The sequence below is a fragment of the Cupressus sempervirens genome, chromosome 6, assembly GCF_028749045.1.
Source record: "Cupressus sempervirens isolate cs-2001-9-10 chromosome 6, ASM2874904v1, whole genome shotgun sequence".
Lineage (NCBI taxonomy): Eukaryota > Viridiplantae > Streptophyta > Pinopsida > Cupressales > Cupressaceae > Cupressus > Cupressus sempervirens.
In genome coordinates this window covers 201,201,208-201,225,330 of record NC_143123.1, presented here as the reverse complement: position 1 = coordinate 201,225,330, position 24,123 = coordinate 201,201,208, and the positions used below count along the sequence as shown (strand labels likewise).

General features: G+C 36.3%; 1 protein-coding gene across 1 annotated transcript in view; it reads right to left on the bottom strand.

The window, feature by feature from the left end:
• Positions 1-7,106: 7,106 nt before the first annotated feature.
• Positions 7,107-24,123, bottom strand: part of LOC149551928 (isocitrate dehydrogenase [NADP]-like) — a 191,743-nt gene continuing 174,726 nt past the window's right edge. Inside the window, exons 12-15 of the mRNA XM_089787428.1 lie at positions 8,507-8,541; positions 8,204-8,346; positions 7,658-7,780; positions 7,107-7,534 (exon numbers count right to left, since the gene is read on the bottom strand). Of these exons, the coding sequence (XP_089643554.1) occupies positions 7,444-7,534; positions 7,658-7,780; positions 8,204-8,346; positions 8,507-8,541 (392 nt within the window). The 3' untranslated portion in view covers positions 7,107-7,443. The remainder of the gene's footprint in view (positions 7,535-7,657; positions 7,781-8,203; positions 8,347-8,506; positions 8,542-24,123) is intronic.

The window sequence follows — 24,123 nt, the reverse complement described above, 5'->3', positions numbered from 1 at the left end:
GAGCAAAAAGAGCAGAGTGGAAAAGAGAAAGCAAGAGGAGCTAGCTTCTCAGGATGATAGTCACTCAAAGACCGATGAGGTAGAGGCCAAGGAAGAGATGGAGTTAAAGAAACAGGAGTTGGCTAAAGATCTCATTCCCTGATCGCTCTTCCTGGTTTTTGTTGTTTTCTTGGCTTTTGGCCTTTTGGTTTTTACTTTCATTTGTTGGTCGGCCTAGCCTGTTGTTTTTTTTTGTTACTTAGTTGCTAGACCTAAACTGTTTGTTTATTTTATGTTGTTAACTGGCGGGTTTCAGGTACCCCTGTAAAAAACTTGTTTTACTAAATCAAAAACATATAGCAATATCCTACAACTCATCATTGATTGCTATATCTCCATAACAAAAAATGCGATTAGCGATCACATTCAACTTATCACCGCAACTCATAGCGATGCCCTTTTAAGAATACAACCATCCATCGCTATAAGTTACAATGATATCCAAATTTCATCACTAATTGTTATATCCTTTTTGTGCTCTCACCGCTCAATGATATATCATGATCGCTATAACATACAACAATATATGAAGACGTATTGCTCATTTCTATATTGATATTCCATATCCTCTGCTTGCCGATGAGATATATCCCTATAAGTTATAGCAATAATTACATTCCATCGCTCATCACCATATCAATAATGAGTCTTCTCCACACAACGATGAATCCAATCACTATATGCTATAGTGATATCATACCCTACTTAAAGCTGCCCAAACTACAATTGTTGAAAGATACCCCAATATTTGATGCCTCATCACTATAGCTATACTGATAATCTAAAAAATGAGAATATCTTCATGAATTCAAATAGGTCCAAGGCCTAGATCGGTCAATGGATATTGCCATGTGATGAGTAAGTCCTAGGAGAGCAATTTTGCAATAGGATTCTTTGACTTGAGCGGTAAATAACAAAGAGATGCAATAAATGATTCCTTATTTTGATCACAAAATCTATCTAGGACATACAAAGGTAAGAAATGAAAGTAGGTAAAAGGTGAACAAATATTTGCAAAATATTGAGTTCCACTAGAAGGGACGAACTTATCTTGTGGAGCAAGTGTAAGAGGATGCCTTCATTTGATTGATCTTGTAGGGACTGAGAGGATTGACAAGTCAGAGGTCACTAGGGAAAGACTTAAAGAAGCAACACACATAAACAAATCTCTCTCTAGTCTTGGGGATGTTATATTTAGCTAATAAGAGTGCACATGTCCCATATCGTAACAACAAACTGACCCAAATTCTTCAAGATTCCTTGGGTGGCCAAGCAAAGACACTCATGTTTGTACATCTCAGTCTAAACATTGACTCTTACTCGAAGACAATCAACACATTGAAATTTGCAAAGAGGGTGTCCAGCTTGAAATTGGGTGTTGCACAAAGCAACAAGAAAAGCAAGGATGTTAGAGATCTCAAGGAACAAATTTCCAAATTGAAGGAAATTATTGTAAGAAAATATGTTGAGCTCAAGAATTTGTAAAAACCAAATCCCTGAAGATGTCCCACACTCTATTAATAAATACCATATACACATTTTGGAATTTAATGTAGATGAATTCTATGCAATTGTTGTGATACCTAATCTTATTATTATTAATTATGTGACTATGACTTCTTTTTATCAATTGAGGTTTTTGACTTATGAATTTGTTATGTTTTCTTAGTATTCAGTTGTGTGTTTTTATAAAATTTCTTAAGAAATTAGACCTTAGAAGCTTAAAAATTTACCAAATATTATTGCATCTAGATAGTTTCCATACAAGTGAAACATCAATGTTATACCAAGGATCAGTGTTTGTCGTTAATCACTATAGAGATTATTACTTTAGACATATAATGAAACTATTATGCATGTTAATATAGGTATTAGGCACTTTAACACATGCCTTGGTAGAAGTCATGAACTAGTCTTGTGCGCTTATTTATCTTAATCTCTCCCAAAGCATGTCTAATATATTTTCTCTTTAAACATCTCGAAGAAGTAACTATACCATCGAAAGGGAATGCTTCTCATGCTTTAACTTTCCATTGCAACTTGTACCTATAATCTTGGAAATTCTCAACTCAAACTTTGTTGATGTTTCTAACTCTATCATCCACTTATATCAATAACAAGGAAACTCTACTTGAAAAATAGTACCTAAAATGTGGCTCAAATAGTTGCTCTCTTCTTTTGTATTGGCATGTCTTTATAATCTAATAAAAATTTATCAACACTCACTTAACTATTTTACATATCTACTAAAATGGTTATCAATGAGAACATTTTAGTATCACTCATGGTCTTTTGAGATATAAAATACTATTTTAAAAGCATTTTAAATTATTTTTTAGATGTAAGATATTGTTTTAGAAGCATTTTCTATGACTTTATTCTCTTGTCCCATTTGATGTTTGAATGATTTATACAGTCTAATTTAACTGATGGAAGAGTTGATTGCAGTCTGTTTGCTTGATTCCCAATTGAACTGACGTCATGCTTTGGTCATCTTTGCTAAGAACTTAAGAATTAGGTAAATGAGTTGCTTGCTCATGTTTCATGTTACATTGATCAATTGTTTCTATTAGAACCCAACAATTTTTCCTATAATTGTATTTGAAGGTATGTTTCCTACCTGGCACCCTTGCACTTGGGACAACTAGAGGCCTGACAAAATAGAGGGCAATGGAAGAAGGTTTAATGACTATGGAGGACATAGAAAACTTGAAGCTTGCAAAGGATATCATAAAGACTTGTTATGGGATGTATTATGTAACAACTACTAGCCGGCCTGGCACCAAAAATTGCACATTTCATACACAAGTGAGCTACTTTGGAGAATTTAATAAACTACATCAAATACATTTTGTTATTTTTCTTACTGCTCATGTTTTTTGTAGCTTGTTTAGAGGGTATAGTTATGAATTTGAAACTTTTGAAACAAGAATTTTATGAAGATGGATTACAAGGAGGAAATAAAAGTTCTGAGTTCCTAGATGATATAATAATTAGATATGCAGATCGCCATAACCTTCTATGACGTGAGACCGTGGAGTCATTGTTTGTGTTACATCGCATAACTCATGATCCCAAGTAAAATGTTTATCAATATTAATTGTATCCTACTACATGTTACAACATCTAATTTTTGCAACTTTTTTGAATCATTATTTTTCAATTCATTAGTTGATTTGACCTTTTTCTGCTTCTTGATTATTTTATAATGGCAAGAGTTTTTTGAAAAATGATATCCTACATTACTATGCTAAATAATGGGTGAACTCATTTTATTTTACTATATAGGAAATTGGAGCCAACATGTCTGTCTTAGCACCAAACTCCATCATGTCACCATATGTCCATTGTTTGGTTTAGCTTTAGAAGTAGTCAAATATCTGAGGTAAAGGTCGGAGGTGCCAATACAAGTTAACTTACATCTTTATTGCCAAAGAAAGGGAATTTATTATAGCTAGATGGTCTTTCAAAACCCATTACCATGCCAGATCCTAAATTGATAACTTCCAAATGAGTGGTTTTTACAAAGAAGAGCACTCATTTTAATGATTTCTTCCCCCAAACAACCACAATTTATTTTGTTCCAGAGAACATGCCATATTGTTTCATATTTTGACATACAATAGACATCTATTAGTCATGTTAGAAATAGTCTTTGATATAGTCAAGGTAGATAAAATGAGTTATTGCAATTGAAGGGCACAATACATTTTGGTATGAGATATTTAGGGAATGATGAATTGATGTTGCAGGGAATTGTGGGTTTTGACTGGGCAGGTGATGTAGGTGACAAGAAGAGAATTTCAAGATATTGCTTTAGAATATGACTTGTCCGACAATGATATGCCGCTTAGTGTAAGTCTAGTTCAACTTTTATAAGTTTTGTTTTAGATAAACTAGTAAATACTAAATGCCTACTTATTTTCTGGACATTGACACGAGGTAATGATTGATTTGCATTTTTTCCATGTAAGCTTGAAATAATAGTAGTGTTTGATATGAAGTTTCAAATGTTCCTGGTTAAGTTGTGTATTGGCAAGACCATGAGAATGATGATGTAGGGGAGGAGGCAGAAGATGTTGATGATGAGATGGCAGGCATTGAAACTCTTAAAAAATTCTACTCAGACCAAAACAATAAAATAATTAAAATCAATAAAAAAGGTACTAAGTAAAAATTTATAGGTTATAGATGTGATGTGGTATATTTTAATATGTGATTGTCAATGGTTATTATACTATCATATTGTTAATAATGGTATAATGTGAATGGATGCTTGTTTGTTAAGAAGGCCCTTGCAACTTGTGTGGAAGGAGTTAGAGGACATAAACCAAATGCAATTGCCAGAAAACTTTGCCGACTCTGTCTTGGAAGGAATTAACACCTAGAGGATATGGAAGAGTTTGTAGGATGATAATATTGTGTTTCATTAACTCGTGTAGTGGTTCTTGCATGTTCATGTATTCTTGTCTGCTAATTAAGAGTTCAAACATGACTCAGACACTTGTTAGTTAATTGAGGTCTTTTAGTTTCATAAAGGAATAAATCACCCTCAATGTTAGGGAGGTGTGACGTGTCTCCCTAGCAAAATTTAAGATGTAACTAAGCCCACTCTCTAGGATTGTGTATAAAGTCCAGTTTTGCCAACAGTTGGTGGATCGGCCAATGCACATGTGATATACTTAAATTTTGCCTTGATTTTTTATTCGCTAAGTTGTTACTGCAACTGTCTACTATGTACTATTTCAAAAGAATAAAGTGAATGACTTGATGATGTGCTAAGGTTACTTGTAAGTCTAAGGTTACATCTGCTCAAGCAATGACTACTTGAAGCAATGCAATTCTCTTGTAGCTAGATTCATTTAATTAAGCAATAGCATATATTCTCTCCCTCTCCATGGTCTAGATGTAGGGAATGAGACACCCTAATAGATGAGACCCTCACCCATTTGTAGCCACTTATAGTGCCATCAATATAGGTTTGTGAAATCTCATCTCAAGGTGGTGGTATACCCACCAAAGACCGGAAGATAAATATCCAAGCTAATCACTGACCAGGGTGTTGTCTGTGATTGCTTTGGATATTTATCTTCCAATATTTTTTTTAAAACAAAACATGTTGGTCAAAAGTTCCACCAATGTTTACCAACATTGGTGGAACTTTCAACCAATCTTGGTCAAAATTTTCACCAAAGATATGTTGAAATTGACGTCGTGGGTTTGGCATCTTGGTCAATCAAGGGCCAATATTGGTCGAACTTTCGACCAATCTTTGGTGAAAATTTTGACCAAAGCATCGATTAGGATGTCATCATGGGTTTGACATCTTGGTCGATGCTTTGGTTGACATTTTGACCAATGGTCTTATTAATAAGGGAGGCCATTGTCAACCAAATGCAGCGTCAAATTTTCAGTGACAAAAACAACAACAAAGCATTTGCTCAAAAATTCGACCAATTTTCATAAAAAAAATTCAAAATGTACTAGCAACATCTACCATCTCAAAAGCAACATCACATTTCCTCCCTATAGGCAAAACATTAAAAAGGGTGCTACGATAGCCTTAGCAATATCAGAGGAAGAAGTTGTCAAAGGCTTATTCACACAAACATTCAAGGAATCAACATGAGGGACATGAGTCTGCATATAGACCTTGGCAACCACTCCACTAGTAACCAGATTAACATGAGATGAAATCACATTATCATGTACTACCATTTGAGAGAATTCCTTTGTTTTTCAAAATTTTCTCCCAGGTAATGTTGATTTGAAACACATCCACCATGAAGCCAACAATAACTTTTTCTCTAACCCATAATATTCAGCCACATGACTAGTTTAAAAACATCTACACCCGAGGATAATCCCTTCATAGTCCAAAGTTTGAACCCAATAACACATAGAAGATTGGATTAAGATCTCAACAGACAACCCTTTTGAAACATCTAAATCGACCAAAATACGAGTAGAGATGGAATGAAAAATGTCAAACAATTCCTTACCCACCATAAAAAACTGCCCAAGAGCATCTCCCAATTCCTCTAAAAAAGAATTGACTCATAGATGAAGTGAGAGATAAGTAAGTCGAAACCAAATTGGAATCTCATCAAACATTTATGAAGAAGGGTTGAAATCAAAGTCCCATAGTTTTACCACTAATAGAAATCTATCTTTCCAACTTAAAAAATATCACACGGAATTTTCTTTATATCCTTAGCATTCTCAAATTTTGCAATAGAGAAGCCTTTGGCCATAGTGTAATTATGAATGGTACCAGAAAGGAGGTTCTCAAAAAACAAAGATCCAAGCATGCAACTCGAGGAAGCTAGGCCAAAAGCCCATGAATTGACAAATCACTCCATGAGCAAAGAAAACATGCATGATGGTCTATTTACTCCACCACCTTTCCATTTAACTGTATTGAAATAGCACATGAAACATGAATAAACCCTCTTTTTAGAAATCGTCGCTTCAACACATACTTGTTACCACATTAGAGGCCACCCAAATCCACCGCCACACCACAACCACTAGAAACCCTAGCGATAGAAGCGATAAAAAGAGTATCCAGGTTAGGGCAAGCAATCACACCCTACCCAATGCCACCCGTCATACGAAGAGCCACCTAAGCATTGCTTGAACGGGCAATGAAACCCAAGGAAGAATGTGCAAAGTCAAAGAAAGTAGAATGCATGGGAGCATATACTAAACAACCTATGTCAGGAACAAACATTTCAAGAGCCTACTAAATTAAAGTATGTTAGGCATATAAATGAATCTTAATTTATGCGGTGGAAAATTATAATTAAGGATCACATAAGTACCTTCTAAGCTAATTAGACATGATGTCAATGGATTTTAAGTGTTACATTATATTTCAATATCTACATTGCACATTTTGATTGTAATTTCTCATACATCTTAATGACTAATCTTTCAAGCACTAAATTGTACACATACCAATGTTCCTTTAACATCCCCAAAATGTAGGCCTACATCTTCCATTCTAAAATTCAATAAAGCATAAAATAAGCCATTTCTATCAACTTAGATTGGAAAACATGGCAAAGAAAAACAACAATTACAAACTAAATTAGAAAGAGATTAAGAATGCAGATCCTACAGACCCCGGAGTCCTGGCTAATACAGAACTATTATTGTTGAGTTTCAGAAATATGGGCCTCACATTCTTCAAAAAAATTTGGCATCTCTCTTGATTAGATGCAAAATCCTTATGGAAAAGGATTATTAAATATGCTTATGGAAAAAAATGATCTCATAAGAGAAGGAACTACTTGAACCAGCCCCTTGTTTTTATTACAAAAAGTAGCTGTCAAAAAAGGCCACATAAATGACATGGCTGTTCAAGAACCCATTACACTACTTCCAGTAATGAAAGTTGACTTACACTCTAGATAATATGAACTTTGAATTTAGACATTCAGCAACAGCATCAATAAATTCTTCTGTATTCAAGTAGAAATTTCTTGAAACCCTGCAGGCAAAAAAATAATATGAATTATAAATTATCTGAGATATAATATTAAAGAGCTTAAAAAGTATTGTCCAGTGACATAAAACTATTTCTTCCTGGTTTAGAAAACTAAAATTAACTTACGTTGACCCATGAATTAAAATGGCAAGGTCCTTTGTCATTTTCCCAGACTCCACAGTTTCCACACATGAGTCCTCTAGTTTGCTCACGAAATCCAAAAGCTCCTTATTACCATCCAAATTTGCCCTTCATGGTAGTTTAGAGTCAGTAAAAAGCTCTGCTGTATTTAAATTTTTTTTACAAGAACTGCTTCTCAACACACAAAAAATCCACCTTTACCATGGCATAGATTTTGTAGCTTAAAAAGGGAATTCGTATTTAACTCCACATATTAATTAGAGATACCTAGGGATCATTCTACAAGCAAATCATTCTAAGCTTAGGAATTCTGCATAATGAAGCAGAGCAAATCAAGATTTATATATATATATATATATATAAAATGCCAAAACACTGGATCCTATGAGTATTTCATCTCTACATTCAACAAGAGAGTTGTCGTAGAAAATGATCAACAAATAGTCTGTAAGAAGATGACACTTTCGCTCACCATTTCAAGATATCAACGCATGTGTACAAAATAGTTAGATTTGGTATATTCATTTATACCTATGTTCAAGGCCACGTGTCCAAGCAAATATTGATGCAATACTGTTAGTACTCGTTTCCCCTCCACTCTGATGAACTCGAAAATGTCTTGTGACAGTTCCGTGTGCAGCTTCAGCTTCAACAGTCTTTCCATCTGAGGATAACTGGTTGTTCCCAATAACAGATGCATGAACAATAACGATCATATAGAAGTAAATATATAATCAACAAAAGAATCCAGGGAAGACTATTTTGAAAAGATAAAATAATAATACCAAGGCTACAAGACTTAACACACTCAAAATAACAGTTAGTAGGAATTACCAGCACTGATGTCATCAATCCTAGGGAACCAAAACCTGCATCACACCAGACAATAGCATATAGATAGAATAAGATAAGGATTTATAATGTTGATATTAATATAAAAAGAATCAGTTAATACACTCAATTTTCCTTGCAACGAATATATTTTGACCTATATTATACTGAGCAGTACGGAAAGAAAATATGAATGAGTATAATTGAATGCAAGAAAATTAAGTTAGAATATATATAAGTTATATGAATGAGTATAATTGTATGCAAGAAAATATATAGGTTAGAATAGGTCTATGTAAGTTGTAACAATCTAGGCCTGCTTAAAAAATGTCTGAACACAAGATGGTTGCTTGTGTTCACTACAAGAATACGGGGCATTAAGATCCCAGTTCAGAAACTCAAATTTGGCAAAAACTTGGCAGACCCAAAATTTTATTGAGTCAACACTGCTAAACTTTTTGAATATCACGCGTTAATGTGTAAGACAATCTTCAAAAATATGCACAAAACTGAAATTAGAGAATTCATGAGCGATTTTCCATGTGTTAGAATAAATCTAATTTGAGCTATGTTCCATGTGTTAGAATAGGTCTATGTAAGCTGCAACAATTCAGGCCTATTTAAAAAATGTCTAACATGAGATGATAGCATGTGTTTCCTACAACAATACGGGGCATTAAGATCCCATTTCAGAAACTCAGACTCCACAAAAACTCGGCAGAGAAATTTGGCTGAGACTCAACACTGAAAGTTTTTGAATATTAAAAGAGCACATAAATTTGTGTAAAACCTTCAAGTAAATGCACCAAAATAGAATTTAGAGAAATTAAGTAATGCTCCACGATGTTTCTGGGACACAGACAGCAAGAAATGTGAGGGCATGCTTTGGGATGACGGGACAGAAGGCCACTTCTGGGGGGATGGCAGATGACAGCAAAATAATAGCAAAAAAAATTAAAATAGAGGAATTTTCAAATTTAATTATATGGCAAGGCATTCAACATATTGATTAAATAACCATATTATATAATGTTATGAGCTGAATTGGGAATTTACATGCTTCAACACACAAATTCACAAAATTTTCATTGTTATCATCGAAGGTTTTTTTTAATCAACATGAATAAACAACAAAAGGCTGAAAGAATACAATTACAAAATGACAATTGAAAACCAATATATTCCATAATTCAGGGCACATTTCTTCATTGGATATTTCATTAGGTAACCACCTCTTTATCCCCCTCTGAAACATTTTTAAATTTTGTTTGGATTGAGATTTTTAATGTTTAGACTACTGACAACCATGGCATTACTACAATTTTGATCGGTGAATGATTTTGACTCAAGCTATGAAACTGTTGGGTCACATTTGGGGACCCCATCCCTGTCGTGATTTTTCTCGCTGTTGCTGAGGCATTAACACCTCCTTGTTTTTTCTCTTGCTGATAGTACAGCTTTATCACTTCTCTCCTTATCTCTCCCCTCCTTATCTCTACGTAGCCTTTATCTCTTTCTTGCTGGCCTTACTCCTTGACTCTCCATGCTCATGCAACCCTTATCTATCCATATCTGCTTTTCCCTCTGCTGCAGAAATCCCAGATTATTACTCCACCCCTTATCACTCCTAATTAGTCACCCTTATGCCTCTCGTGTACTCCATGGAAGCACACTTGTCTTGCATCATTCTCCCGTCACTCCACCCTTATTTCTCTAATCATCTGCCCCCATCTCCGTATATATCCCTGACCACCTGTCCTTTCTCACAGTCTGTAGTCTATTATTCTCTATTGTGCCATTGGTCTCCCACCATTGTCCACATAAATGCTCTGCATCCATCTGCCAATGGGTTCTTACTTCCATTTGCCCTCACCTATGGTCTGCTTTGTCAGCAACTGCTGCACTGATGTGGGTCTTTGGAATCATTTGGTGACGCATTTCCATCCTTTTCTCAAAGTGTGGCTGTCCCTCCAACACTTGGTAGTGACATTAGTCTCATGTGCACTATCTCCCCAGTGAAGACAAGAATTGAACTCCTGACCACCATTTCAACCCAGCTTTGCAACAAACGTCATGCTGCAGGGTCCTCCTGCAGCACCACTGTACTTAAGTAATGCAATACCATTGACATTAAAAGTCCCTGCAGTCTTCCATTAGTGATGAGGCACAACACTACAGTAAAGGTTGATTTAGATCTATTAAAGCAACTTTAATCATATACAAATTTGTCCTGTCATTCCTGTTTACTAACAGTTTTGCAGGGCAATGATTATTGTCTCAATCCTAATAAGGAATAAACAGAGATGATGTTAGGGGACGGACCAAAGAAGAAATGATAATTAGTATGTGAAAACAGAAAATAGGATTACGATCTAGGTGAATAAGAGCATTGGAAATATGACATGTGAATTCTGTCTTTGAAAGAAATCAACAAAACTAGCAAAGATAACATGGATCCGTGCCTAAGAAGAATTTGAAGACAAAAAAGGGAGAACAAATCAGGTGGCAGAGCATGTAGAGAAAGTGGAATTTCAATTTAGTCATGAAAGCACACCCAGGAGGGAAAGGCTGAAAATCAATCAATCTCGGTATCAGTTCAGCATGGGAATGTCAATAAGATGAGATAAAAGTTCAAGAAATGTACCATGGTGATAAAAAGAGGGCAAAAAAAGACATGATTATATGCCAATGAGAGCACAGAAGAATTATGAAATCACAGCCAAGGTGATTAAGCCATTCATAAGTTCTAACCCATTAATTAAAACTTGCAATGGCATCTAAAATCCATGCCTATGCAAATGGGTAAGAAACAAGTTTTGGGCACACAAAGTGGCAGTGCACTCTTAAAGTTCTTCTCAAAAAATCAGCAATGTCCTTAGTGAAGCATGTCAAGGAATTGATCATGAATGAAGCAATAAAGCGGAAGTAGTTTCACCATCTAAAAGTTCTATCCAAAGTTAAGATATTTGCAAAGGTCTTACAAATTAATTGATGTAAATGACCAAAGTCTTGGCATCACTGCGAGGTGGCAGTGTCATAAAAGAATTTGGCTCAGAAAAGTTTAAGTGAAAAATACCTTATGAAACTCCAACCCGGCTCAATAAGGTTCAAAAATAAACATACACACACATTCATAAAAACATTGCCACGTATATTTTATCCAAAGAGCATATTCTAAGTGTTAACTCCATTGAAGAAATATTATTTCCTTCATTCAATTGAATTTTAAAAAAATGGGTTGAAAATAAAATAAATGCTTGCTTTAAAGTACTCAAGTGCTTATACATGAATGTCAGCCATCATTTTGGTTCAAGGCAATTCAAATCTGTTGCTTCTAGGGGAAGCAAGCTTGTTTGTTTAGGTATATTCAGAATTTTGAGTGCCATATTTGAAGATTTCCAAGGAGATTCAACAATTTCAAGTCAGAAATTGCTTCAAGTTGCCATCACAAAAGATTCAAGACATCAAATGGTAGCCAAAGAGTAATTTTAAGCACAAAAGATTGAAATATTATCAAAGCTAAGGTTTCCTCAAGATCCTTGAAAAGATTAAAATGTCTCAGTTGTTTTATTTCTGTTTTTCTTCAATAGGGATATGGTTTCTTTAAAAGCATTAATTGCTGGGAATGTTTTATCATTCTTTCAATTCCTTAAAAATGTCTCTTAAGAGCTTATAAATAAGTGCTTTGAACATATAATCTGTAAATGATAGTTGAAGTCAAACTCATGCTGTGAAAACTGGCATTTGAACTTTGAATCAAGTTGCTATATGAGAATGCCACTCCCACTAGCTACAAGAACATCATGTGCAGGAGCATCACTGTCATCTATACTAACTTTGCCAATGTCTAAAAAAAAATACATCCAAGTTGGCCCACTCGTTGGGATGGACATAAAATCTTCTACTGTTTTTCAACCAACCAACCAATTGCACTTAACTGAGTGGATAAAAGAGTATGAAATTCAATTCTTCTCAATCAAGAACTCACAACTGATTGGGATCGTAGATTCAATACAACTTAAAATTTTGATAGAATCGTAAGAATGTTAAATCTTAAAAATTAATATGCTTACTTATGATAGAATTTTCACTGCAAGAGGTTAGAGGAAGAACCTTACCCATTGATGTACCACCATGTATAAGTATCCATCATTTACTTGTCTTGAAGAGCACATATACTATGATTCCATCTCATTATGAAGCTACCAAATCATGTCAAAAATTTCAGGTCTAAGAAAATTCTTCAAAATGCTTTGTTCTACTCTTCAAAAACTAGTTTTGTTTCTATATGATACCATCTCCTAGGCAAAGAAAGAATTTTTGTGTAATATCTGAGAGATAATGCACATGCAAGGAAATGCAAGGGTGTGATCATCTTGTTCCAAAAACCATGAATTACTTTTCTCCACCTTTAGGAAATATGTTTCTTCAGGGTCAACAACTAGATTTGTCTCTATACCCCTCGGTTTGTAGGTTCTTCAGGCGGCTTTGGCCTCTTAGTAGCAGCATGGTCTCTTGGTTCTCACTCCTCTTGCTGATTTGGTTGGTTCTGGTTGTTTGTTTCTTGTTTCTTCTTCTTGTTTCCTTGGGCATCGTCTAGTGCCTTGGCAATGGACTGGTCCTGGTTGTAATCCTAACAGTCCCTTTCACCCATTCTGTGGTGATTTGTTGGACATTAATAAATTTATCTTATCCTATCTATATGATACCATCTCCTAGACAAAGAAAGTAATTTTGTGCTATTTTTAACTAAGAGACAATGTATATGCAAGGAGATGCAAAGGTGTGATCATCTTGTTCCAAAAACAAAAAATTGGTCTTTCCACCTTTAGGAAATATGCTTCTTTGGGGTCAATCTACTCTTCTACTCTTATAGATTTTATTTTTCTATCATGGAGTGCATTCCTCCCAAAGACTAATCTGTATCAGCAAATGTGATCACACTCATGATGGGTTCAATAAAAATCTAAGTAGTCCACACAAGTCCATCAATCATCATCAAAGATCAATGATTTGGCTTTTTGGGCAGTCTACGAATTTAAAAGCCTCCACACACTCCCTTGATTGTTAATGACCATGGCTGTAAACAACTCTTGCATCTTAACAAGTTGTCTAAAAAATGATTCATTGTGTTGTGAAACAAGTCTTGACAACCCAATGCAATTCAAATCAATAACAAATTTCGATTTCAAGTTTATATTGGTAAATGTCAACTAAATTAAATATAAAATAAACATTTAAATTTCGTAAATTTATCTTCAATAATTTGAAATTGGAGAAAGTCTTGAAGATGCATTCTGAATCCTGATTTATGATGGTTTGTCACAAACATCTAAAGTTCCTCCTCCTTGGTGTATATTTTCTCCCACTCTATTTGAGTGTTAATCTTTTGTGTTACCAAGTTAAGCGAGTGCATGGTGCATGTTGTCAAATAATGTGATCATACCTTTCCTTAAACAAAGAATCTACTACCCTGCAATTTTTTGCATTGTCTATTAAAACTTGGAAAACATTTTCAAAGCCCACCATATCCATAAATTCAATAAGGATTTTCAAATTGATTTGTTCCTCACTTATTTGCCCCTAACAATCAGCTGCCTTGGAGAATATTGCCCCCATACACTACAGTAACATTTATTAAAGGTTGGCCTTACAATCTTTCCATCCATAAAAATTTAAAAATAATGGACACTCGTATTCAACCCATGAATCCATGATTAATTTTACTGGTGTCTCTAGTTTGAAAAGAAGACCATTGGCAAAAATACAACATGCAATGTGTTCATCTGCATCGTCCCTTGCCTCATTTTGAAATGCATTCTATAATGGGCCTATTTTGTGAGAAGAAATAAAGAGGGGTTCATAAGTAGAAGAAACAAAGAACCCTAATCGGCTCTAACTTAAATTCTAGTGGTTAGGCACATATTTGAATAATAATATTTATTAATTCCCTTTGGCTTCAAAAAACGACCTTTTCAACAATATTATGATATTTTAACACACAAGGTTATTGTTTCCTGTGCCCAAGGTTTAAAACTTCTCAACCCGGTTCCAACAAGCTCTGACACTAATGTGGCCAATATACAATACCAGCCAAAGGTGAGATAGATGCATATTCATCATCAATTCAGTAAAATTCTTGCATTATGCTTTATTAGTTTGGTACTTAGGTTGGATGCATCGTTGTAAGCTAAGAGTCTTGGCCTTTGCTTGTCATTTCAGTTTGTAAGCAATCTTATTGCATTCTAATATGATTGTAGTCACGAGGAGTTTGAATGTCAAGAGTTCTCTCTCTCATATTTAGTTTGCATGCCAACTTTTTATATTAATCCCTAGCTTCTATAGGTGCATATTTACATTGTGTGGGTCATCTATATGCATTCAAAAGACCAAGAAAATGGCATTTGCATCATGGTTCTTTGCCTAGACATCTTAGTAACCATTTGAAAGCATTTAAATCACATTTGACATCATTTCAAGCAATCTTTATCAGACTGAAACATTGAAACAAGTAAAGAGATTGCATGCAAAGAGTTTGACGATAGTCCTTGAGCCTCTAATCAGCATTTTGAGGTCAGAATTGGCAAAGAATATTACAAAATAAAACCTATGCAATACAAATAATGCCAATAAAATTTTAAATCAATAGAAATGATGAAATGGAAAACACAAACTAAAACATAATTATGTACTCTAAGATAAACCCTTCTAAGCAAAACCCAGCAAAAAAAGTCTACTTGTAATATCCCCAACATATATAAATAGTAGTATTCCTTAAACCCTACTAAAAATGTTCAAACGTAAATACTTTAACAAGCTCTAACAAAACCAGCTTTGATATGTAATATACTTGCTTACATTATTAATGCAAATATTTATTAACTCTTATCCAAATATTCTTCTTTTAATATTCCCTTTCATTGAATAGCCAAAAAGTGTCCCTTTTAGCCTATTCATTTCCCTTTGCCAATTTTGGATTTTTGGGGAATAATTTAATCACTTAACAATGTTATCCAATTAAATATTTTAAATAATTTAAAAGAGTGTCTTAAGTGATTTACAAGGAAAATATTATACAGTCACTTTATAGAAGTGTTTTAATGATATATTTTGAAGCAAGAAGTTAACAAAGTATCTTAAGAATTTTCTAGCGTTACCCCAAGTTTCTGGGATAGGTACGGTAGGGGATGGGTGGATGAGTTTCTAGGACGGCAAAATTTTTCACCAATTTTGGGGATGACTAGGGGAGGACTATATAACAATTGGGAAAATTAAAATATCTAGAGAAATTTAAAATAGTCATATGAAAACATGGATAAACCATGGACTTATACATAATAGAATCTTAAAATAGAATTAGCAAAGCTCATATGCCAAATTTGTGTTACTTTGAGAGTCAAAGTCAGATTTGTTCTAGAAGTCAAAGTCAAAGTACCCTAGGTATCCCCAAGGCCCCAGGTCAGGGACGGCTGAACTAGAAATTCATTTTCTGCATAAAATCGTAAAAATTGAACTGGAAATTCATTTTCTTATGCTTGATTCTATTTTCTTTGTGAAATTTGAAGCTCTCAGTGAGAGAAAACCCCAAGGCAACTACTTCTAGAGGTAAGACATCTACCCTAGCCAATTCGCAGATGGAATCATTCAGGTTTTACAATTGTTCTTGACTAGAGATTTTTGTAAACAATTACCAAGTTGAGAATAACAAGTATAAATTTATTAAGATATGTAAGCAAATTTAAAAAAATCGTGGGTGTGTGTGAATGATGAACTATTCCTAGTGTTGTGTGTCCCAGTTAAGATATCCACCAGAAGTTAGTGTTGTGGTGAGAAGTGAAGAATAGAAACCTCCAAGCAAGTGAAGTGTGTGTAGTGTGCAATATTTTATATTATATATTAACTATTGAGATGAGCCAGCGAACCCTCTTGGGTACCATACATTCCTTTAATTCATTAAAGAAGGCTTAAAGCCTCATTTCCGTCTTATTGTAGCCATTGTAAAGCCGATGAAAACATAAAGAGGAGGGCACAGCAACTAATAGGCAGTTGTACCAATTTTTAAGCTACCATACTATTTGTGGTGGGGTCATACCCTTGAAAGGAGGTTGTTCAAGGATATTTGAAGGTTCAAAATTGTTGCTGTTTGATTTTATAGTCAATTTTTCTGTACAGGTCGGCAGCTAATTTCCAGATAATTGCTATTTTTTAAAGATCTTAATTTCTATATGAAATAGTCTGAACATTCTATTATGAACAGTAATGCACAAAGTTATAATTTAATTATCTGTGATTTCCAATATTCAATAAATTGCTATAATGAAATAGAGTCACTCCTTCAATCAATACAAGTTTCATCCTTCACCCCTTATGAACTGGTAGGTTTTTCGTCCTTTGGTTGTTATAGATTAACATTTTTTTCCTCGAATTTGTTCTTCTAAATATGAGTGCTCAAGATGAATCTAGTAAGGGTTTCGTGTATGTTCAAAATTTATTTTCTTTCTCAAGCTTCCAATCTAAAATAGCATCGACAAAGATGCTAAAATGAGATAACCATTCTTTGAGAAGAAATTAACAAAGAATCTTGTTAATAAACTTTAAACAATATAACATAATAATACAATACATTTATAATGCACCACAACATAATTAAATAGAATAGAATTGCAAATAATATATATAATATAGTATATGATATTATAAAACTGATATAATTACATACTTCAATGAATAGTATCTGTCCACTCATCCTGACTTGGAGATTGAAAACAATGAGTAATGATGCATTAAGTCTAAGCCATGGCACGATTAATATATGTCATTCATCTTCCGTGATTGTATCTGACTGGCAATGGTCACTAAGGGAAATGATTCCACTTCAAACAATTAGCCTGACTGTGAGTAGTGACAGGGATAACGATATGCAGTGACTAGAAACTAGCACTGGTGAAGATTGCTCAGTGTGGAAAAGAAACCTTGTATGGAAACCATATAACATATTAGAGTTTTATGAACAACGTCAATAGTATGGGTGAAAGAAAGACTCTCGATATCATTCCCACACTGCTAATGGGAAGATGTAAGACTTTAGCTATCAGATATTATTGGATAAGAGGAATCAAACATCTTCACCGGATCAGATATTAAACAAGTACATCACTGATTATTATCAATATAGAAAACCTTATTAATATCAAAAGACAATGATCTGAACGATAATCGATATTAAGGATGAACTAACAAATTGAATAAAGAATCATCACCGTAATAATTGGTCATCAACAGTAATTTATTAAGCCTAATATTAATTAGCAATTATAAACAGATATGCCAATATCAATAAGCAAAGGATCTGTGGCATCGATTAGTGATAACAATCTAGCCAGAGATATTAAAGATAAGAGGCGACAATCTTGTGACTTGTGTCCGTACTTATTGCATGTGTAACAATAACCATTAAACTCATATTACTTAGGAGACTGATTAAACTTGGATCTACACCAATAAGCTTGATGACCATAATTATTGCAATTATAACTATAACCATCAAGTTTAGGAGTGACAGTAGCCTTACTGACCTTGCTCCTGCAACATTAGCTATGCATCCAGGTTTCCCACAGTGATAGCATGTAGGCTTCTTTGGATTTAGATTTGCATACACATTCCTCCATTCAACTTGCTTTGATGACTCTCCTTGCTCGGTTGCAGAGTGCTCAGAAAAGCCCAATCCAGTGGTGTCCCTCAGTCTTCTCTGTCCTCTCAACTGCTCATCCAATTTCCGCATGCTTTCTTCTGATATTTTCAGCCTATCATTTGTATCCTTCTCAAAATTCAGTTCATTCCTTAATTTTTCATTCTCAGATCTCAATTCAACAATTTCTTCCATCTTCCTACCAACCTCATTGTTAGCACCAAGTAGTTGATTGACCAAGTCATAGTGGTTCAGAGTCAACCTCATAATTTCAGCATCCTTTGCATCCAGTCTTGCACTTATCTACCTTTTATCATCTTCAACCATTCTTTTCTCATCCTCTGCTTGCCTCTTTTGTTCCAAGATTTCACACATCCTTGTTGATTGTGCTTCAAATTCTCTCTTCAATGATTTCATCTGCACAGATAGCGTTTGGTTCTTCTCCATCAATATGATATAGCAGCTTCAGATTCATCAGACATATTACCATCAAATAGTTCCTCAATCATTTCTTCCTGATATGTTGTGTCATTCATTTGATGTGTTCATTCCTTCCTTCTATTCAATGACTAATTTAGTTCTTCTCTCATTTCACCGATCTGACCTAGGACAAGCCTTAGTTCCAACTTCTGATTCTCAATTGTCTGATCAAGCCTATACCTTTCCATGTTTTGGATCTTTACTATTGATCGGTAAAACTCCTTAACAAGAGAACAATCTCTACTACCAATTGTTAGAATTTAGGGAAAGGTGAGATGCTAAGCGGGGGGGGGGGGGGGGAGGGGGCGGAGGGGGAATCAAATCTCTAAAAACTTTATATCCTTTGAAATCAAATTAGCCCTTATGATTGTTGCACTCGGTTAGCATGCATGTTCATAGTAACATTTCATGAATAACATAAAGTAAATTCAACATCTAAAACTATAGACATAACATAAACCATTAACACATGTAACACATTGACACACTAATTTGGTCACATAGAAACGCTTGGTTAGAGGGATAATTGTGTTGGGGACGACACCCGCAAATCCTTCACTATTGCAACAAAAAAGTTGTCTGTTAGGGCATACAAAAGTGTCACTTCTTGTGACTTACTCTATTAGGAGTAATACAATAGGATTTGTCAAAATCCACCTTTCTCAAGGATTTTACAACATTCATAAAATGTGCACTTGATTAGGAGATTTTCAATACAGACTGTTAAGTCTACCTTGTTAAAGGATTTTGCTGCTACAAAGGTAAGAAAGTAATAGTAGTGACTTGATTGAAATGCAACTAACTTTGCCAACTTAGATCTCCTTTATGCTTAGTACCAATATATCACCTCTAGTGATTGATGCAACCAATTCCTTCCTTTCTTACTGCTCAGTTACTCTGCTCTACTGTAGATTCTTCACCTTTTCATTCCATCAACATAATTGCCCCACAAAAACTCTTTTATTGTTATAGATCCGTCCTTATACAAAAATCTTTGGTCTCTTCGATGTGTGACCTAATTAGGGTTTTAGAAACTTCTGCAGTTTGCATTTGGTCAAGATCTACAATCTATATTCATCCTTATCATCACATGAACTTTCCTTATATTTCATTGGTTTGCATTCTACCTTGGGAACATCAACAATTAAATCTCTCTTCCCAATAAATCTTTTGCAATCTTCCCCTGGATTTTAAAAACACATTTTTCTGCTTAGTAGAATAGAAATGCATTGATTTCTATGAATTCTTATACTTTTATGTCCATCCTAGTCGTCAGTAGGAACTGTGTAGCCGACAGGTTCATGTTGTCAGTAAAGATTTTGTAGCCTACCGGTAGATTAGAATTGTTATGTAGCCGACGGACCCCTTCGAGAAGGTTCGGCAGGAAGTATTTATACCTCGTTTGGGATCATTTTAAATCATCTTATGCTCTATATGTAATCTCATGGCATATGCGAATAATAAATGAAGTACTGCTGTCGCTGTTCTTGTTTATTATCTATGTGCATTAATCAATTAATCTATGCGGTAAACATTTGGCACCGTTGCCCGATGGACTTGGAACAAAGGCTGGAATGACGACTAATGCCGAATTAGTTAAACAAAAATAAGAATAAGTTGAAGGAGAAAGATGAAATCCGCACAGCTCAAAGAAATTTAATTTTGGCGCAGCAGGCCGAACGCAAACAGAGATTTCAGAAGATTGCCGACAGACATTGAAGCACTGAGGAATTGTTGGAGGAGACTCGAGAGCGGGTGGAATTGGTGGAAGAAGCAAGGGAGGAATTTTTGAACTTGTATTCACCTAGGAAAGAGAATCCAGACGGAAGAGAATTAACTCGCACGGCTCAGCGTGCTGAGAGAGCACGAGCGTGGAGTGAACTCTTAGTCCACGATACACTTCTGGAACGGGAAGACCTTTCTTCACCAAAAAGCACAGTTGTTGGAGATAAGACAACTGTTGGAAAGTACGCCGATGTGGGAGTGCAAAGCGTTGGTGTGGGAGTGCAGATCGCCGGTGTGGGAGTGCAAATTGCTGGTGTGGGAGTACAAAGCGCCAGCGTGGGAGTGAACAACGCCAATGTTGTAGGACTGAAGAACACCCATGCACAAAATCCAATAGTAATGGCGAGACCAAAGGAAAAGCTGCCGAAGTTTGATGGCGATGGTATGGCTGATCCGATCCAACACTGTAAAACATGCGAAACGATTTGGAGGGCAAATGGCATAATAGATACAAATGAATGGGTCTGGCAATTTCTGGCAACCGTACGGGGTGTCGCAATTGATTGGTTTGCTGATACAGATCCCCAAAAATTAACCAATTGGGACAACATTAAGGAGTTTATCACAGAATTCCAACTGTTGCGCGACAACAATGAGATCGTGGTGGAGATATACAATACAAAGTAGGGGAAGAATGAAACTGTCCGAGTATATGCTAGGAAATTAAAAGACTTAATAAATAAAATGGAAAATAAGCCAGCAGATGGGCTACAAAAAAGATGGTTCGTTGAGGGTCTATGCCCGAAGTTGCAAAAGAAGATGAAGATTGTGCCGCCGTCGTCCTGCATTGAAGCATACAATTAGGCAATGAACCTGGAAAGTGAGCAAAAAACAAAGAAGAAGAAGAAGAGTAGCTCCTCCGAGTTAGATGATGATGCGTCTTCGGAAGAAGAGAGTAGCGATGATGAAAACAGCAGCAAGAAGGTCCGAGCTCTCCAGAAGGACAGGATCCGAATGATGAAGGAATTCAAGAACATGCATAAAGAAACAAAGGGAAGCAAGCTATGGTGCACGAAATGTAAGACAAAAGATCACACAAAGGGATCCTATCCAAAGAACCAGTTTTGCGAGATTTGCCAAATCATGGGACATTCCATAAAAGAATGCCCCTTCAACATGAAAACCAGAGGACCTCAACAAGTGTTCCTGACACAAGAGGCTTCCGCATCCGGAGGGAGCGCAAACACAAGTACGGAGGGCACCACGTCTGGAGGGTACAAAAATAAGACATGGGCAGAACAACAAAAATGCGAACAATAACAATAACAATGGCAGCTGAAGTCGAATTCAGTACGATGCGAACGGACGGCTGATTGTTCAATGTCGAGCATGTAATTTATAGGGCCACTTTGCTCGGGATTGTACAACGACAAACACACCAAAATTATTATGCAGATGGTGCGGACCGAGCAATCATGACGATGCCAAGTGCCCAAATTCTGGGGTGAATTTGATCATCGTCGGGACGGACGAAGAGGAGGTGCTAGCAATCACATGGAAACAAGCAAAACTATACCCTGACCTGGCGGAAGAAAAGAAGAGGCTGGAGGAAGTACAAAAGGAAATTGAGAAAGTGACACAGGCGGAGAGTGCACACTACAGGTACCTCAACAAGGAACTGTGCAGAACAGAACATTGTACGGCAGATACTACAAATGGAGGTATCCGTCAAAATCAATGACCTGTTGATCACAATGCCTCAGCTTTGATTGGCACTCACAAATATCGCGCCAACTACTAAGTTACTAGGAGAACTAGGAAGAGGGAAGGAAATTGCCATAGGTGGAGAAGACCCAATGCTGCTAGCTCTCACATCTGGATGGCATCCAGCGGTCGTCGAGATGGGGATTCTTGGAAATGTGTTGACAAACACAATCGTCGACGGAGGGTCCGGCGTGAATCTCTTACCCGAGGATACCTGGAAGAGGTTGGGATAGCTGATGTTGTGGCCACCTACATTCCAGCTGTTGACAGCGGACCAACACGGCATTAAACCTCTCGGCATCCTGATGGCACAACCGGTGACAATTGGCACACAGTTGTTCCTGCTTAACTTTGTCGTGATCTTGCCGAAGAGAAAAAGATACGATGCCATTCTAGGCCACGGATGGCTTATTCAAGCTAGAGTTAAGCATGACTAGAAGAAAAACACTTTATCACTTGAAAGCAAAGGGCAAAAATTCGTCATTGATTTGCACACCCAGATGGTGGGGGAAGAAGCTGTCATTAGATTCTAAAGAAGAAGATGAAGGAAGGCAGCGTATGGAACCAGATTAGGAGGGAGTCCTGCGATTGGAAGGAGGATTAATAGACGATGATTTGGATTCTGTCAATGGTCTTTACCACTGGCAAATAGAGGACTATGAATTGTTCCCGAGCTGCAACGTACTGACAATAGAGGAAGGCCACAATGGAGATGAATTTTCAAGAGAATTCAGAGAAATGAAAGAGGGGGATGCGTCGTTGGATGAAACACCCGCCCATGCATTCAATGAGGGGGAGCCCATCAAATACAACGAAGCCACATTGCAAACCATGAATTTGGGAGATGAGGCCGAACCAAGGAATATATTGGTGGGAGATAACTGGGACCCAGTACTGAAAGCAGCGGCATTCAAGATATTTTTGGAATACAAAGATGTATTCGCATGGACATACAAGGATCTGAAAGGAGTACTACTAGAATTGTGTGTGCACTGCATCCCGCTGGTTGGAGCAGTCCCTGTACAGAAGCGACCCTACAGGATGAATGAGAACTATGCGGCATGAGTTACAGAAGAGATCAACCGGATGCTGGAAGTCGGTATTATTTTCAAGGTACAGACAAGTGAATGGGTGTCACCCATAGTAATCTCATTGAAGGACACCACTCAGATCTAGATATGCGTCGACTTCAGATGCCCTAATGCAGTCACAATCAAGGATCCCTTTCCGATCTCATTTACAAACAGTATATTGGAGGTCGCAGGACATGAAATTTATTCCTTTATGGATGGGTTCTCCGGATACAATCAGATTTCCATAGCAGAAGAAGACAAACTGAAAACGACATTTGTCGCAAAAGATGGGGTGTACGCATACAATCGGATGCTATTCGGCCTGTGCAACGCGCCGGCTACATTCCAGCAGATCATATTGCACATCTTTGACAAAATGTCCATGGGAAACTTCAAGGCATTCCTGGATGATTGGTTTGTATTCAGCACCAAGGACAAACATTTGGTAGCGTTGGGCGAATGTATGGAGAGATGTCGACAGGCGCGACTAGCCCTAAATCCGAAGAAATGTAGATTCATGGTTCCGCAGGGAAGACTGCTCAACCACATAGTCTGTAAGGAGGGATTGAAGACAGATCCAGACAAAGTCAAAGTCATATTGGAAATGCAGCCGTCCACCAATGTAACGGAGGTAAAATCTTCCCTAGGACACAGGTTATTACAGAAGGTTCATTAAAATTTTTGCCAAAGTATCATACCCGCTGGACAGGTTAACATGCAAAGGAGAATCGTTCAAATGGGAGAAGGAACATGATAAGGCATTTGAAGCACTGAAGGTACGATTGGCTACGGCACCCATCTTGGCATACTCGGATTGGCATAAGGAATTCCATGTTCATGTCAACGCATCCAACTATGCGATCGGAGCAACCTTGGCACAGACAAGTAGC